The sequence below is a fragment of the Phaseolus vulgaris genome, chromosome 8, assembly GCF_000499845.2.
Source record: "Phaseolus vulgaris cultivar G19833 chromosome 8, P. vulgaris v2.0, whole genome shotgun sequence".
Taxonomy (NCBI): Eukaryota; Viridiplantae; Streptophyta; class Magnoliopsida; order Fabales; family Fabaceae; genus Phaseolus; species Phaseolus vulgaris.
The window spans coordinates 19534194-19552572 of NC_023752.2; the positions used below are offsets into that span (position 1 = coordinate 19534194).

Genomic DNA, 18379 nt, shown 5'->3' on the forward strand with positions numbered 1-18379 from the left:
CCAACGTTTTGGCTCGAGCTCAGGTATGTGACCTCGCCTTGGAAGGTTTCCAAGCGAGGGAATTTGAATGAAACAGGTTTATGGCAACTCAGGTTTAGGAAGCCGCTCGCTCTGAAGAGTTTCGAGCGTGGATATCTTGAATGGCATCTCACCAACGTTTTGGCTTGAGTTAAGTAAGATGGCTTCTGTCCTAGTGTAATACTGAGCTTAGGACCTCAACCAGGACAACACTGCAGAAAAGTAAGGCACCATGAAGGTGTTCAAAGAAGAATGTGTAAAGGAAAATGTCAAAGTGGCATGACCAAAGTATGAGAAAAGTGGGAGGCCCACTACACCATGAGGTACAACAACTCTGTCAATAGCTATTTGATCAATAGTTGCAATGAATTGTGAATTACCTTGTTTGTTTGAAATTCTTATTGGCTGATTAAATCATGGCATTTGCATTGTCTAAGGGGAAGGTAATTAATTGTATTGGCATTAATTGAACAAGTTATGATAGTCGTATCTAGTAGAAACATGCATTGTTATACTAGTCGATGCACAGTAAACGGAAAGCATAAGAGCATAAATAAATTGTTCATGCATATATACAAAATACATGAAATTTTTTTGAAGGTTACAAAAGGAAGCGTAAGCGGCAACGCCTTTTAACCACTGATGTGGACAAGTGTACGCTTGCAACAGAGTCACCTTAGGGCATTGTACGTGTAGAGCTAGTCACAGGACACGTAGGTCACCGTGAACAAGTAGTTGGTCTCTTCACTGAACTCTCTGAAACAATTTCAGCTCGAGACTGGGGGGCTTGTGTAGTGGACCAGAGCTCGTAGAGCTCAGACCTCGGTGGTCGAATGTCAGTGCCTACGGGAGATGGTCAGCTCGGATATCTTTTGCATCGAGTTCATGGGCCGCTGGTTTGGGCTCAGGTATGTGCATAATGATTTTCATACATGTATTTGGCATGATTATTTGCATATAGGGCCTGGTAGGTCAACAATACATATGTTAATAGGACAAGGGTGCATTTAGTGCATTTGGGTCTAGCTTAAGTGAAACGCTCTCTGTCAGCCCAAGCCCAAGTACGCTAGGGTTTGATAGAGCAGTGGGCATACATGGTACGTGAGCACACATGCATGATACGTAATGGCATATGCATGGTAGTGATACGTCAAAGCATGTAAAGGTACTTGAAAACATATTGAACACCGGGAGTGGTTACCTTAGTTGGTAGCCAGGTGATTATTTTGTTAAGATTTTATGCACTCCAAGGACAACTGTTCTGTCAAACTTACACGCACTGTTTTTTTTTTTTTATCAGCAACGAATGAATAAAATTTAAAGGGAACACTTCAGGGGTGTCCCAACTCGTATACAAAAACCTTAAAAGCTGAAAAAACTGAAACTTAAAACGCATAACAACATAGTACTTGTTAACCATGAGAAAAGCCAACCTATATATGATTTTACCCATATACCCCAACACAACGACCCAACAAAAAAAAAGTCTTTACCCTCCACCTATACCAGACAAAACTTAGCCCCTAACAGGGTCACCCAAACCTACACAGCACATCCTAACAACACCCATCAAAGCTGCACATCCAGTCTCGGCACAAGTCCCCTGCATCAACCATACACCAACCGCACACTGAGAGTTGGGCTAGGTGAACAATCTCTTCTACATCAGTTGTCCCCTGCTTGAACACCACCAAATTTCTTTGGTCCCACATACTTCTAACAATAGCAACCCATACACCCTTCTAAATCTGATTCTGTTTAACACTCAGATGAGGTAAATAAAAACTCTCAAAGTGTATTAAAATATCCTTATGCTGCACAAATGTAATGCCAAACCATCTGAAACAGAGGATCCATACCCTCTGCGCATAGGCACAATCTAAAAAGAAGTGTTGTGTTGTTTCTTGCGTTTCCTTGCAGAACACACACAGAGAAGAGCTTACAACCAATCCTCTCCGGATAAGATTGTCATAGGTTGGAAGTCTCTCGATCAGAATTCTCCAAGCTGTATAAAGCGCTTTAGGGACAGCTATAGCTTGCCAGAGTGAAGAGAAGATGTCCTGCACTTCATTATTTGTTGAACTACACAATATTGAGTAGGCAGACTTCACAGAAAACTCACCATCTTGTTCTCCATTCCACACTAAAACATCATTTCTATATTTGCGAGGGGTCTTTCTCATAATAAGGCTAAGCAAATCTTCCTGCATCACACTTTCCCACTTGATGGACCTTCTCCAACTTAGCCTCCAACTCCACCCATTATCCTCCCAAACACCCATTTCGCCCAGCACCTTACCTTGGTCCAGCGAAACCGAATACAACCTAGGGAACAACACTTTGAGCTTAAGGTTCTCCACCCAAGCATCTTCCCAGAACCTGACCTTATCCCCTGCTCCAACATTCCAGCCAATCGATTTATGGAACCATCTTGTCCCCTCCCCCTCACCAGTAGCCCTAGATAGGTCTTTCCACCACCAGAAGTAGTAGTTGTTAGACACTTCATGTCCTACTCCCTCCCTATCATACTTAGAGACTAGGATCTCCTTCCATTTCCCCTTTTCCTCACTCAACATCCTCCATTTCCATTTTGCTAGTAAAGCACAGTTAAACGTTCTAACATCCTTGACCCCTAAACCCCCTTCCTCCTTTGGCTTGTACACAGTGCCCCAGCTGACCCACGAGATACGCTTATTTTCCACCCCCCATGCCCATACAAACCTCCTCTGAATACTAGCAATCGTCTTGCACACTGATACTGGCGCTTTAAATAAGGACAAATAGAACAAAGGAACGGATGTTAGGACCGATTTAACCAAGCAGACTCTACCTGCTAGTGACAAGCATTTCCCTTTCCAAGCACTAAGTCTAGCTTTAACTTTATCCATCACTGGCTCCCAGAATTACATTCTCCTAGGGTTCTGTACCGCCCTGATAGTCGGGAGTAATGACGTGGCGTCGAGCTATTATATAGGCGTGTTGGATGGGGCACCTGGCTGGCAGAAGGGGAGGAAGTCGGGGGCTTCGCGTAGTCGCCTGTTATTAAGTTGGCGTGCTCCGATCTCCATCGTGCCTAAACCGGCGGTCATCGAGTTGAAGATGAAGTCGCCAGATGTGAACCTAGGCGACCAAGTGATTAGAGATCGCCGAAACAAGGACATCGCCGAAGATGAAGGCAAATAGACACTTCCCAGCCGACCAGAGGATGAGGTCGGGGGACAGCTTACTTGAGCATATACGGTGAAACAGGTGGTGCAGATCATGAAGGCGGCCGGCGAGACCACAGGGAAGGTGTGTACGAAGGCACCCGAACTCGCCATCCAGAAGAGATCGCGCTCCAAGGCAACTATGCACTGAGTAGTATCATGCATAAGTAACTTAGCCAAAGAAGAGTCAGAAGTAGCGCCCAAGTCAAGGATGCTCCAGATGAAGGCACGTGTACAGCTGGATGCGAGCCACGTGTCCAGATGTGTAACTGCCAGGAGAGAGAAAGTGCCCAGGTATATAAGAGTTCCCAACGAACTTCTGAGGTACGCACGTTCAGATTGTTTTCTTTACGCTTGCGAGTCTTGAGTACACTGAGAGAGAACTGGTCACGGTTCCTTAGAATTCTTGAGTTTACTCTTAAGTAATTGGTGGTTCAGTCGCTGACTTGGGCGTCAGAGCGCGATCGGCCGCAGCAGCGCCGTTTCATCTTTTGCAGGTTCTTGAGGTGGATCGCGATGAAGGACGGAGGCAGACACGGCGCATACGTCGATCCAAGTTTGACGAGGCAAAGATCCAGCGTTTTGGTCAACAGGCAGGATCATCAGGCGCCCACCGTGGGGCCGTGTAAAACCTGTTCCCATCCACAGCGTGAGTTCTTGGAGGTTTCTGCGGTTTTTGTGTGGTTGTGTGTTGGTGCAGCCATTGTCCGCTGTTCATCTAGGTTTTGTTCGGTAATTTCGCGTTTTCCACCGTTCATTTAGGTTTTCGTTCGGAGAGGTGAGGTTTTTTGTTGCTTGCACGATTTTTAATCGGTGAGATCTGAGTTCCGTTGCTCGTTTGAATTCTCGTGGAAAAAGCGTTGGTTTTTGGTGGAGTTGCGAGTTTCTATGAAGGTTTGTTGTGTTCTTGAGGTTCTTCGAAGTTTCGCGAAGTTCTGACCGATTGATCGCTGAAGAAGGTGTTATTCATCGCTCTCTGTGATTTGTCAAGTTTTCATGAGAAAAATGAGAAGCAACCATTCAAGTCCAGTTGCGCCCGTTGCTGCTGAAGGCACCATGACTATGGCGCAGATGGTGGAAATCATGCGTTCGCTGCAGGCGAATGTGGAAGCCTCGCGTATAGAGCAGGCAATAATGCACGAGGACCTGGTCGCCTCTCGGGCCAGGAATGATGAGCTTAGCAGAGTGACTGAAGAATTGCGCCAAGCTCTTCAGGAGCAGCGAGGGCGCCCAGTCGCTGAAGAGGTCGCGCCGTCCACGTCGCCTCGCGTTTTTCCCATGCCTTTCGCTCAGGCGATTACAGACACGCCTATCCCTACGAGTGTGGTGCCTGTGAAAGCTGTTTTTACCGGCGTGGAGGATCCTGAGGCACATCTCACCATGTTCCATACGCAGATGATGTTGTCAGGAGGATCAGACGCCGTGTACTGCAAGATGTTTGTGAGCAAACTCCAGGGAACGGCGTTGGAATGGTTTGTGAGCCTGCCTACAAGTCACATAACCAACTTCCAACAGTTTTCAAAGATCTTTGTCGAGCAGTACATAGTGAATAAGGCACCGCCCAGGGTGTCTTATGATTTGTTCGACATAAGGCAGTATCAGGGAGATTCCCTCAGGGACTACTTGAATCGTTTTGGGGCGCAGATGGTTCGCTCGCCGGCCAAAGACAAAGAGATGTTGGTCTACGCGTTCAAGAAGGGCGTGCTGTCGGGACGCTTCTGCGAGGCGTTGATCAGGGCGCATCCCGCCACATTTGCTGAGGTTAGGCAACTTGTGGTGGCCCACATTGCCGATGAAAGTGAGGTCGCCGAGAAGAGGGGAAGCGTGGCTCCCGTTAGGCCACGTGCCTAGACCAGGATCCAGCCACAGAGGGTGCTGGAGACAGCGGCGGCCAAGAGGGATCAAAGGACTCGCCATCCTTACGATCCAAGGAAGAACAAAGGCAGGGGCCCAGGCCGCTCTCAACCAGCATGCCGAGAGTACAATCGCCCGCCAAAGCACAAGTTTGTCATGGGATTGGCGGACTTGATCGCCATTCGCAATATATCAGCTAGGCTGAAGGCGCCCAAGAAGGTGAGCGATAAGGTGTTGGGACCAAAGCCAGACGCCTGGTGTGAGTTCCACCAGGGCTTTGGCCACACTATCGACTCATGTTTGGCCTTAGGATACCAGCTCGACGATCTGGTCAAGAGCGGGTTCCTCAACGACTATTTGCTGGATAGAAGGGCAGGGGGCGCCTCGAGCTCCCATCCAGCAGGTGGTGAGGCTCAGCAGCACGAGATGCCTACCCACGGAGAAATCCAAACCATTGCAGGAGGTTTCTCAGGTGGTGGATGCACCGCGTCACAGAGGAAGAAGTATGCGAGGTCTGTGATGACGGTGGATATGTTTGAGGACCACTCGCCGGATGTGGACATTACGTTCACAAAGCAAGATCTTCGGGACGTTGTGCCTCATGACAACGACCCCATAGTCATCTCGCTGATCACAGCAGGAAGGAAAGTCCATAGGGTTCTGGTGGACCAAGGAAGCTCGGCAGACGTGATGTTCTGGTCGACTTTCACGCAATTGGAGCTACCCCTTGACCAGCTGAGGCCCTATGGAGGATGTTTGTATGGTTTCGCTGGTGACCAGGTGGAGGTCAGGGGGTACATTGAGTTGAGGACTACGTTTACAAACGAGGCGGGTTCAAGAACAGAGAAAATCAAGTACCTTGTCGTGAATGCTCCTTCAGCATACAACATTCTACTGGGAAGACCCACGCTCAACATAATAGGTGCTATACCGCCGACCCGGCACATGAAGGTGAAGCTGTCGTCTATGGAGGGGGTGGTGATCACCATTAGATCCGACCAGAAAGAGGCGAAGAAGTGCTATGAGAATAGCCTGAAGAACAAGAGGTCGGTGAGTTACGTGACAACCACCCCACCTCCTAGTGTGAAGCCCAGGCCGACGGTACTAGAAGAGATCGCCGGAAGTGACGTGGTGATGGTGGATGCTGAGCTGGGGAAGGGGAACGCCGGTCTAGAGGAAGAAGAGGCGAGGAATCGCCCTGAGGAAGCGAGGGAGCTGGGAATCGCCAGGGCGGTGATCGCCAGAGAAACCAGACCAAAACCCGTCGAGCAGTGGCTCGAGAGGGAAATCGGAGGAAAGATCTTCAAGCTGGGAAGATCTCTGGAGGTTGAGCTCCAGGACCAGATCGCCAAGGTGATAGAGCGGCATCTGGATGCGTTTGCATGGTCTGCTTCGGACATGCCCGTGATCGATCCCGACTTCTTGTGCCATCATTTGGCGATGGACAATCAGGTCAGACCGGTGCGCCAGAGGAGAAGGAAGTTCAACGAGGAGAGGAGGCAGGCGATTAGAAACGAAACCCAGAAGCTCCTCGCGGCAGGCCATATCAGGGAGGTGCAGTACCCTGAGTGGCTGGCCAATGTCGTGTTGGTGAAGAAGAGCAATGGGAAGTGGCGCATGTGCGTCGACTTCACTGATCTGAACAAGGCCTGCCCAAAGGATTCGTATCCTTTGCCAAGCATACACGCCCTGGTGGACAGTGCTGCAGGGTGTAAGTTGTTGAGTTTCCTGGATGCCTTCTCGGGGTATAACCAGATCAAGATGCATCCCATGGATGAAGAGAAGACTGCCTTCATGACCGAGAGATCGTGCTACTGCTACAAGGTGATGCCTTTTGGGCTGAAGAACGCGGGGGCCACGTACCAGAGGTTGATGGATCGAGTACTTGCACTAATGCTGGGAAGGAATGTGCAAGTGTACGTGGATGACATGGTCGTGACCTCGCCGGAGAAGAGCAAGCACGTTGCGGACTTGGAGGAGTTGTTCACTACGATCGCCAAGTTCAGGTTAAAGTTGAATCCCGAGAAGTGCATCTTTGGCGTGGAGGCTGGGAAGTTCTTGGGTTTCCTCTTGACTGAGAGAGGAATAGAAGCCAACCCTGATAAGTGTGCCGCCATCTTGGCGATGAGGAGCCCGACCACCGTGAAGGAAGTACAACAGCTTACAGGTCGGATGACCGCCCTGTCTCGCTTCGTGTCGGCTAGCGGAGAAAAGGGCCATCCATATTTCCAATGTTTAAGGCGGAATAACAAGTTTGCCTGGACGAAAGAGTGTGAAGAAGCCTTCGTCAAGCTTAAGGAGTATCTAGCGAGCCCGCCGGTTTTGTGCAAACCGCTGGTGGGAACCCCTCTCAGGTTGTATTTTGCTGTAACTGAGAGGGCGGTGAGTGCGGTGCTCGCCCAGGACCAAGATCAGGCTCAAAAGCCCATTTATTTTGTTAGTAAGGTGCTGCAAGGCCCTAAAGTAAGATATCAGGCCCTGGAGAAGGGTGCACTGGCAGTAGTCTTTTCGGCAAGAAGGTTACGCCACTATTTCCATAGCTTCACGATACTGGTAATGATCGACTTGCCCATTCAGAAGGTCTTGAAGAAGCCCGACGTCGCTGGGAGGATGGTGAAGTGGGCGGTGGAGCTGTCGGAGTTCGACATCAAGTATGAGCCCCGAGGTCCGATCAAGGGGCAGATCTTCGCAGACTTCGTGGTCGAGCTCTCGTCTGAAGCGACACGAGTTGAAGGGGATGACTTCCGTTGGGTGCTTTCAGTGGACGGATCGTCGAACCAGCAGGGTAGCGGTGCTGGAGTCATCTTGGAGGGACCCAACGACGTGCTGATCGAACAATCTTTGAGGTTTGCCTTCAAGGCCAGCAACAATCAAGCAGAATATGAGGCGCTGATCGCCGGTATCTTGATGGCTAAGAGCGACTCGCTGTTAGTCACGGGACAAGTAACAGGCGAGTTCCAGGCTAAGGATCCACAAATGGCGGCTTACCTAGAGTATGTGCAGGAATTGAAGAGTTCCTTTGCCTCCTTTGAAGTGGTGCATGTGCCCAGGGAGCAGAATGCCCGAGCTGACTTGCTAGCTAAGCTCTCCAGTTCGGGCAAGGGCGGTAGGCAGAGGACGGTGATTCAAGAAACTCTGAAGACGCCTAGAGCATTTGTGGCAGATCACCTAGTTCTTCAGATAAGCAACTTGACGGAGAAAGCGGCGAGGAGTCACAGGTCTTTGACTCAAGAGACCTTGAGGTCGCCAAGAATAAGAGCATGTCGGGGGGAGAGGGTAAACAAGACGCAAGTCTGCGCTATGCATGAGCCAGACACCTGGGTGACGCAGTACAAGTGATGCCTGGCGGATGGCCTTCTCCCGCTGGATCCGACAGAGGCTAGGAAGATAAAGAAGAATTCTAGCAAGTTCACAATGATTGACGGCGAGCTGTATAGGTTTGGGTTCACTCACCCACTCCTGGAATGTGTGCATGGCGAGAAATGTACAAGAATTATGGCAGAGCTCCATGAAGGGATATGCGGAAGCCACGTCGGGGGTCGAGCTCTGGCCGCAAGGACTCTCCGTGCAGGTTACTACTGGCCAACAATGAGAGAAGACTGCAAGAAGTATGCGTAGTGTTGCAAGCAATGCCAACAGCACGCCCATTGGCACAAGGCGCCTCCCGAGGAGTTGAAGTCGATTTACAGCCCTTGGCCGTTTCATACATGGGGAATCGACATCCTGGGACCATTCCCGCTTGCGATCAGGCAGATGAAGTACTTGGTGGTGGCGATTGAATATTTCACCAAGTGGATCGAAGCAGAACCAGTGGCCCAGATCACCGCACACAAGATCGAGGGTTTCGTGTGGAAGAACATTGTGTGCCGGTTTGGTGTGCCCAAGCGCCTGGTGTCAAACAATGGGACTCAATTTGCAAGTCACCTGTTGAAGAAGCTGTGTGAAGGAGTGGGAATTCAACAAGTATTTGCATCCGTCGAGCACCCTCAGAGGAATGGCCATGTAGAATCGGCCAATCGGGTGTTGCTAAGAGGTTTGAAGAGAAGGCTAGAGAAAGCCAAAGGAAGTTGGGCTGAGGAGGTACCCCGTATAGTCTGGGCTTACCACAACACCGAGCAGTCAGGAACCCATGAGACCCCGTTCAGCTTGGTCTATGGGTGTGATGCAATGATTCCAGTAGAGATCCAGGAGAGCTCGCCGAGATTCCAGAACTTCGTAGAGGAAGACTCGAATGAAGAGAGAAGGCTGAACCTGGATCTACTGGACGAGGTCAGGGAGGAGGCGAGATTGAAAGCTGAGGCGGTGAAAAGAAGGATTGAACGAAGATATAACTCGAAGGTGATGCCAAGACAGTTCAGAGAAGGCGACCTGGTGATGAGGAAGGCCCACCAGTACGAGATGGAGAATAAGCTGTCGCCTAAGTGGACGGGACCGTTCAGAATAACTGAGGCGCTCGGGAACGACGCCTAGCGCTTAGAAACATTGGAAGGAGGGGCGATTCCTCGCACTTGGAACGCCACGCACCTCAAGTTATATTACAGTTAAGAATTTTGTAAGTAAAAACAAACACGAAGAGCTTTACAATGTTTCTGTTAAAACAGTTTGGAGGGGGCACTCTTTTTTCCCTAAGGAGGGTTTTTAATGAGGCCGCCCAATAAAGAAGAGTTTTCAAAGTTTAAAGTGTTTTAGATTGCATGCTTGTTGTTTTCCGAAAGTTTTGAAGAAAGACCTTGTCACTTATATGTGATTTAAGGCAAGTTGAAGTTATGTTGCATGCTTTCTAAAAAGTTTCTAAGTCCCCATCGTCTTTCGGCGATTGGCGGCATCAGTTAAAGTTAAAGTCCTCATCGTCTTTCGGCGATCGGAGGCACCAGTTAAAAGACCTCAACGCCCTCGCGCGTCCTGAGGCGGGATAAAGACCTCCTCGCCGTCGAGCGAGTGCAGGCGAGGAAGAGTAAAAAGTCCTCAGTGCCCCCAGAGGAGAGAAGATGTTGCCTCTGGGGCAATGTAGAGGCACCAGTAAAAAGTCCTCAGTGTTCCCAGAGGAGAGAAGATGTAGCCTCTGGGGCAATGTAGAGGCACCAGTAAAAAGTCCTCAGTGCTTCCAGAGGAGAGAAGATGTAGCCTCTGGGGCAATGTAGAGGCTCCAGCAAAAAGTCCTCAGTGTTTCTGGGGCAGAGAAGATGTAACCCCTGGGGCAATGTAGAGTAACGAGATAAAGACCTTCTCGCCGATGAGCGAGTTCAGGCGAGTTAAAGACCTTCTCGCCGATGAGCGAGTTCAGGCGAGTTAAAGACCTTCTCGTCGATGAGTGAGTTCAGGCGAGATAAAGACCTTCTCGCCGATGAGCGAGTTCAGGCCAGTTAAAGACCTTCTCGCCGATGAGCGAGTTCAGGCAAGATAAAATCCTTCTCGTCTCGAACGAGTTCAGGTATGGTGTAAAGGGTGGAAGAAGTTCGGAGGGTGGCTAAGGTAGGTTCGAAGAGAATGCCTAGCCACCCGGTCCCTTGTTCTGAAGCTCAGGGAGGTAGAGAAGGACCCGAAAGGCGCCTCTACCCCCGAATAAAGGGACGATGGCCAAGTTGTGAAGGCAAGAGGAAGCTGGTATCGCCAAGAGTCTTTGGCGACCAGGACAAATTCAAGCAATGGCGAGAAAGCTAAGGCCCGTTTTGATAAGGCAGATCAGGTGGGCTGCGTCTTAAGCCATTAGTCGGGTTGAAGCTCGTTATTTGGAAAGATGATTTCACGCTAAGGTTCATTACCTTGAGGTTACAAGTTGTTAGAATGTTACCGTTCGAAAGCCGATGGTTCGAAGCGGTTAGAATACAATTGCGCTCGCGGAGTTACTAAATTAATTTGTCTAAGAGATTCATGCGAGAAAGTTAAAGTTGACAAGAGAGATTATATAAAGGAGCGAGAAATGTCATAACATAGTAACACCAGTTCAGAATACATGTACAGAAAAAGGGAAAGTTTATTACAAGTAAGTATATCTAAAGGAGAAAGCATAGGAATCGTGGATGGAGGGAAGCAGCTAGTCTTCAGAAGGAACAATCTTCCCGTCCACCACTTCGTTGTTGAGAGACACCATGGAGAGGTCCAGATCAGGATATTGGCAGGCGAACTGCTCCAAGGCGGCGTCGAACCCAGCAACGAGAATTTGGGCGGAGCTCAACTCGAGTTCTTCAATCTGCTTCTTGAGCCCCTCGTTCTGCTGCTTCAGTTCTTCAGCCCCCTCCCGAGCTTGAAGAAGGTCTTCAGTAACCTTCTTGGATTCCGCCTGCGCCTGGGCCAGCTTTGTGGTGATCTTTTCATTTTCCTCTTTGGCCTCGGCGAGTTTGGCCATGGTGTCGTCTCTCTCCTTTTCAACTTTCCCCAAGAAGACCTCCCGATCTGCTGACCTTGACGCGATAAGGGACCAGCTTGCTCTCTAGCTCGATCTTCTCTTGAGCTAAGAGCTGCACCTTATGGCGTAGATCGGTGGCCTCCTTGCGTGCCACCCGAAGCTCGGTGCTCATAGCATCCTCCACCCGGGAGTGATCGATCTCCGCGAGCATGAGATTGCAGGATAACTTCTCCGCCTCAATCCTGATTAGGCGATTCTCCTCTTGGAGCACGGAGATGTCATCCTGGAGCTTCTTGCTGGAACTCTCCACAGCTTTGGATATGATGGAAGGGAAATCCTCCACCATCATCTTGAGTTTCGCTGAGAAGGGTTCCCACACCCTTTTTACCTCAAGGGAGAGGTTTGTTCATGGGGGCACCAGGGGAGCCTGTTGTTGGTTCTCGCCACCACCTTCTTGAGCTGGCTGTTGAGTGGGAGCTTCTTGGCGTGGTGGCGACGACGGGGATTCGGTGATGATGATAGGCGAGTTGTGAGCACCTTCATCCCCGCCTGGTGCGGCTTCTGCGGTTGAGGCGTTTGAAGGAGGACCCCTTCCAGCTGATACATAGGGCGTGGAGGCGCTCGGGGGGTTCTCCATAAAGTTGGGCTCGGCAGCCTCAACCACAGGAAATGCAGCCGCCAAGGGAACTGCTTGGACTGGCGAGGTGGGAGCTGGGGGAGGAAGCAGTGTTGGAGGTGGAGCCGGCGTGGAAGGTGGGGCTGACGTTGGAAGAGGAGGTGGAGCAGGTGGTGAAGAAGGCGCCACCCTCTTCCTCTTGGTGATAAGGCCATCCTCAGTCGCCTCATCGTCTTCTTCTTCGTCCTCATGAACCACTTGAGGGGTTTTCCTCTTTGGTTTCCTGAGGACGAGTTTTTTACGTTGTTGGGCGGGCTGGGCCTCTGAAGAAGCTGGGCCTTTCGGGGGCGATCTGCCCTGGGCAGCGGCGATCTCCACCACTGAATTTGGCACGGTCTGGGAACCCGACGCCAACCCATGGGCTCGAGCGAGCGCCCTCAACTCAGCCAGTTTTCCCTTGCCCAACATGAGATCTGCATAACGCAAAGGTACATGGGTCAGCTCAGAGAGAAAGAAAAACACATAAGACAGTATGCAAGAAAAGCAAACAAATGATGCAGAAAATAAAACCCAAGTCTTGTGCACAACAGACAAGACGGCCAGAAACAGTTAGCAGAAGTATCGCCAAGAGTAATGACATAGATACTGAGGTGAGCTCTAACCTATTCGAGCCTCGAGTTGGTCTTCGAAGAACTCGAAGGAGATAAGCGCAGTGGTGAGGAAGGTAATGTTGGCGTCTGCCACGCTCTTCCAGAAGAGGCACAGATCCTTGTCCAAAGCGCCCATGCTGTCAGGACTTCTTGGCCTCCTGAAGCTTCCCTTGGAGTCTTTGCTTCCCTTGTTTACCCAGTACAAGGGAAACCCGTCGAGCAGCGAGGCATCCTGGTCGTTTTGGCGTATTTGAATGAATTTCCCCTTCCAATCCTTATAAGATTGCTGGAAGATAGAAAGGATCGACCTCCCAGCAATCCCGTTCAGACTCACCCAAAGGCGATCTCCTGGGTGCTTGGCTTCAAAAAGGAAGAGGAAAACATCCACTGACGCTGGCAGTCCCAGATGTGCGCTAATGATCTGGAATGCCCTTACGAACGCCCAGCTGTTGGGGTGAAGCTGGGCAGGGGCGATATCGAGCTCGGTCAGCAGCTCTCGCTCGAAACGAGTGAAGGGAAGTCGGAGCTTCACCTTCTTGAAAAACGTCGTGTAGAGGAAGCAAAACGACTCGCCACCGCTCGCTTTGTCGTCAGCGCAGATCGGCTCCTCAGGGTGGCAAGGCAGCACGACCATCTTGCTATCATGCTCCTTGTGAAAAGAAAGATCCGACTGGTCCCCTTTCCTTAGTCGGAGTACCGCTATTGCAGAGTTTATCGAAGAACTTTCTTTCGGCAGTGCCGAGCTGGCCCAGGGGTAAAGTTTTTTATAATCTGGAGTGGGGACGGAGGCTCCTCCAGCGACCGGTGGAGTAGCCTGAGCCAGGTCAGGGCGAGAGGTTGCAGGCCTCTCAGCCTGGGAAGAAGAAGCACCAGGTGCTCGTGGTGGGTTATGTGCTTGAGACGGAGGGTTACGTGACGAGGGAGGAGGATTTGGGGTGATCTTTGAGCGAGCCATCGCGGAAACTGCAAAGGAAAAAGAAAGGGAAAGGTGAGCAGGGTTCGCAGAGGCTGACTCGATCGTAAAAGAGGGATGAAGAAACGAACGAACGAAGGTTCGTTGTAATGGAGACGAAGCCCTAAGTTACGAGAAGGGAGAAACAGGAGAAACAGCCCACAGCGTATGCACCAGACAATTAATGGATGATGCGAATCGGTTAAAATGCAGGAAAATTCAGCAGAAGAAGTAAAGGGAGTACCTTTCTATGATCGGAAGAACGATGAAGGAAGTTGAGAATCTAGAGGGTTGAAGAGCGTAGTGGGTTTTTGCAGAAGAAGCTTGAAGCGTTTGAGAAAGCAAAGAGGTGATGGAACAGTGGAAGTGAAATGGGTTTAAGGGTTTTTCGAATGGGTTTTGGAAGCGCAAACGACAATTAAAGGTAACCGTTGATGAAGCCACGTGTCGAGCGATTGGAAGAGTGTTTGGTGGAGCGTCAGGAAAGCAGAAAGTACAAACGTTTGGAATTTTGCGCCAGCGCCACGTAGATCGGTAGTGACATGACTCCTTTAGTCTTTTCGCTGGACAAGTCTTCGCTTAAGACTGGGGGCTTGTGTACCGCCCTGATAGTCGGGAGTAATGACGTGGCGTCGAGCTATTATATAGGCGTGTTGGATGGGGCACCTGGCTGGCAGAAGGGGAAGAAGTCGGGGGGTTCGCGTAGTCGCCAGTTATTAAGTTGGCGTGCTCCGATCTCCATCGTGCCTAAACCGGCGGTCACCGAGTTGAAGATGAAGTCGCCAGATGTGAACCTAGGCGACCAAGTGATTAGAGATCGCCGAAACAAGGACATCGCCGAAGATGAAGGCAAATAGACACTTCCCAGCAAGCCAGAGGATGAGGTCGGGGGACAGCTTACTTGAGCATATACGGTGAAACAGGTGGTGCAGATCATGAAGGCGGCCGGCGAGACCACAGGGAAGGTGTGTACGAAGGCACCCGAACTCGCCATCCAAAAGAGATCGCGCTCCAAGGCAACTATGCACTGAGTAGTATCATGCATAAGTAACTTAGCCAAAGAAGAGTCAGAAGTAGCGCCCAAGTCAAGGATGCTCCAGATGAAGGCACGTGTACAGCTGGATGCGAGCCACGTGTCCAGATGTGTAACTGCCAGGAGAGAGAAAGTGCCCAGGTATATAAGAGTTCCCAACGAACTTCTGAGGTACGCACGTTCAGATTGTTTCTTTACGCTTGCGAGTCTTGAGTACACTGAGAGAGAACTGGTCACGGTTCCTTAGAATTCTTGAGTTTACTCTTAAGTAATTGGTGGTTGAGTCGCTGACTTGGGCGTCGGAGCGCGATCGACCGCAGCGGCGCCGTTTCGTCGTTTGCAGGTTCTTGAGGTGGATCGCGGTGAAGGACAGAGGCAGACACGGCGCATACGTCGATCCAAGTTTGACGAGGCAAAGCTCCAGCGTTTTGGTCAACAGGCAGGATCAGGTTCCCACCTACTTTTAATCCCAAGTACTTGAAAGGAACCTGCACTAATCCACAATTGAGACTTCCAGCGTAGGTTTCTAACGAGCTCCTACCAACCTTGATACCTGCCAACTTAGATTTATGGAAGTTGACTTTGAGACCATATGCCAGCTCAAACATCCTGAGAATTGCCTGAATTGTAAAAACATTAGAGAAAGAGTCTTCACACATAAAGAGTGTGTCGTTCGCAAACTGCAGCATGCTACACTCTATCTCATTTCTCCCCACTTTCACTCCTCTTAAAAGGTTTTCCTTAGAAGTAGAGCGTACTAGGCCAGCCAATCCTTCCGCCACAACAAGAAAAAGGAACGGAGCCATGATCCCCTTGCCTCAGACCCCTAGTTGGTCTAAACTCCTCTGTCGGACATCCATTAACCAGAACAGATATTGTTGCTGATTCTAAGCAGCCTTGCACCCACTTAATCCATCTCACATGAAACCCCAGCCTATTTAACATATCCAACAGGAAACTCCACCTGACCGAGTCATATGCCTTTTCGAAATCCACCTTCAAAAACACACCACTCCTCCGCCTTCTTCATACTTCTTCAATCACCTCATTAGCTACCAGAACACTCTTTAGCAGCCCCCTACCTTGCATGAAGGCTGATTGGTTTTCGTCAATGACCAAAGGTAGAACAGTCTTAATCCGATTCGACATGACCTTGGTAATAATCTTATACAAAGCTCCCACAAGAGAAATAGGTCTGTACTAATCAATCGTGGTAGGATCCTTTACCTTTGGAACTAGAGCAATAAAGGACGCATTACACCCCTTCGGGAGGATCCCAGTCTCATGAAAACTATGTACTGCTTCCATAATATCTTCCTTTAGGGTCTCCCAGTTGGCTTTAATAAAATTAAAGTTAAAACCATCTGGACCCGGGCTCTTAGTCCCCTCACAGTTTCACACTGCCTCCGTTACTTCCTCCTCAGAGAACACCTCAATCATCTTCAAGCTGACCTCTTCGGGAAGAGATCTGAATTCCACAGCTCCAAGCCTCACTCCTAGATCAGGAGTGGCCTTAAATCTCTCCTCAAACACTCGCTTTATTTCCCTTCGTACTGCCTCCGGTTCTTCACACCATTGATTATTTAACTCAACTCCTTTAACTTCATTCTTGAGTCTTCTCCATCCGATAGTAGTGTGGTAGAATTTAGAGTTAGAGTCCCCATATTTGTACCAGTTCGACCTAGCTTTTTGCCTGTAAAGGGATTCCATCTTTTTCTCTACCAATTTTTGCTGGCTAACAAGTTCCAATCTTCTTAACTTTTCACCCTCCAACAAGTCAGATACGCCATCCTTGACATCAAGATCCTCAATCTCCTTCAAAATCTTGCGCTTTTCGTCCTCAAGATTCCCAAACACACTCCTATTAAACTCTTTGAGATCCAACTTCAAAAGTTTGAGTTTCTCTTTAACTTTGGTTATATTGTTGCCCTGCACCTCATAAGATCCCCATTTATCCCTCACCAAATCCTTAAAACCAGGCTCCAGTAGCCATGCATCAATAGATTTGAAAGGTTTTGGGCCCTAATCTTTAATCCAGGATTTCACCACTATTGCACAATGATCCGAAACTTCCCTTGTTTGTACGTATTGCTTGCTCATAGGCCACACTTGGAGCCATTCTTCGGATACCAGAATTCTATCTAGCCTACTTTTTGCGGACCCATCTGCCTTAAACCAAGTGAACTTCTTACCTACAATAGGCAGATCCTCCATAGAATTACTACCAATGAAATCATTAAAGTCCCTGATTTCCTTTTTGTTGCTTGCATTTCGTCTAATACCTTTCCTTTCCGCAGCACACCTGACTGCATTAAAATCTCCGCAACAACACCACACCTTATCCTGATGAATACTTCTAATAGCAGACACAACCTCCCAAATAGAAACCTTCTCACTTGGATTACAAGCAGCATAGACGTTAATTATAATACAAGAACAGTTCGACTTTACATGGTGCCCCACAACAGCAATAAAACCTTTCCCTACAGTATGAGACACATAATGGAAAGCTTCCTTGTGCCACATTGATAACGTGCTTCCAGCCCCATTCACACCATCATTATGCACCCATCCCACCTTATTATCTCCCCACAGAGAAAAGCACCTGCTATCTGAAAACTCAGTTAGTTTTGTTTCTTGCACACACACAAACTCCGCACCCTCCTTACCAATAATATTTCTAAGATATTTAGCCTTCACTCCCCCCCCCCAGCCCTCTGACATTCAGACTGATAACGATCATGGGATACCTCCCCTGTCTCCCTCCATAAAGTTTCTCAAGACTTGGTTGTCCCTATCCTCCAAGGTTTCCATTTCCTTAATTAACATGCCTGCATCCCCAGAACAGGTTGTCCCCAAACGTTTTCCTACTTCCCAAAGCCTAGTAACTTCCGATTGGGTGGCTTCCCTTCTAAGACGATTGTTGCATTCCACAATTTCAGAATCTGACATAGCATAAGTTTTAGAACTTAACCTGGTCGAGTAACTGTTCCCTTGATGAAGAGACCCCAAGCCCCCCTTCGACCTCCACCGCCGCTATAGTGAGGGTCCCCTTCTCCCATAGTGCTCTTAAGTGCCGCACTCTCTCTGGTGTGATACTATCTTCCACCATAGCTCCGCCTTCCATTCCGCAATCAAGGCCTCCTCGTTACCCATTTCACCCTCTGCTTTCTCCACTTCAACCTCGTTGCAATTCGTAGCTACGTCGATTTGAGTTTCTTCCAAACTGGGTTGTGAGAACGCATCTCCTTTATTGCCCACACCCGTACTGGGTTCCTCCTTCGTGCTTTCCGCCGTTGACAAACGCCCAGCGCCGCCCAACTCCTGAGTCTGAGCCAAAACACGATTTGCGTAGTGGCACTCAAGATTCTGAGTGCAACTTCCATTGGTCTGGGCTTCAATGCTAATGGGCCTGGGCCTAGCATTACTTACAGCCTCCACTACCTCTACTAAGCTCACCATCGATTGATGTAGTGCCGCACACGCATCACTGACACGTCTTTGCGTGTCAGACACACAAGTCCTCTCCACTGATACTCCCTGCATACACAGGTCTTTTCTAGTTGAAAATAGCCCACTTTTTTGCTGACAACTTTCGTGTCGTTCTGAACATTCCTTATCCATTGCTTTCGATGCATACGTTGTTGACCTACCCTCTCCTCCCCCAGTTGCCTTCTCCGGTCGCCCATACCTTTCTTCACTAC

At 49.4% G+C, this 18379-nt stretch overlaps 1 protein-coding gene across 1 annotated transcript; it reads right to left on the reverse strand.

The window, feature by feature from the left end:
* Positions 1-16070: 16070 nt before the first annotated feature.
* Positions 16071-17627, reverse strand: LOC137824711 (uncharacterized). Its single transcript, XM_068630382.1, has 3 exons — positions 17426-17627; positions 16806-17287; positions 16071-16697 (listed from the first exon to the last, which is right to left on the reverse strand). Exons 1-3 carry the CDS (start codon positions 17625-17627, stop codon positions 16071-16073), a joined length of 1311 nt encoding a protein of 436 aa, XP_068486483.1.
* Positions 17628-18379: the final 752 nt, after the last annotated feature.

Excerpts from the sequence above, each read along its gene's own strand:
- LOC137824711 (XM_068630382.1), bottom strand. The coding sequence starts at position 17,627 with ATGTCAGATTCTGAAATTGTGGAATGCAACAATCGTCTTAGAAGGGAA. Across the intron at positions 17,288-17,425 it reads TATGGAGGGAGACAGGGGAG|ATAGCAGGTGCTTTTCTCTG; the intron begins GTATCCCATGAT and ends CTGAGTTTTCAG. Across the intron at positions 16,698-16,805 it reads GTAGGCTAGATAGAATTCTG|GGCCCAAAACCTTTCAAATC; the intron begins GTATCCGAAGAA and ends ATTAAAGATTAG.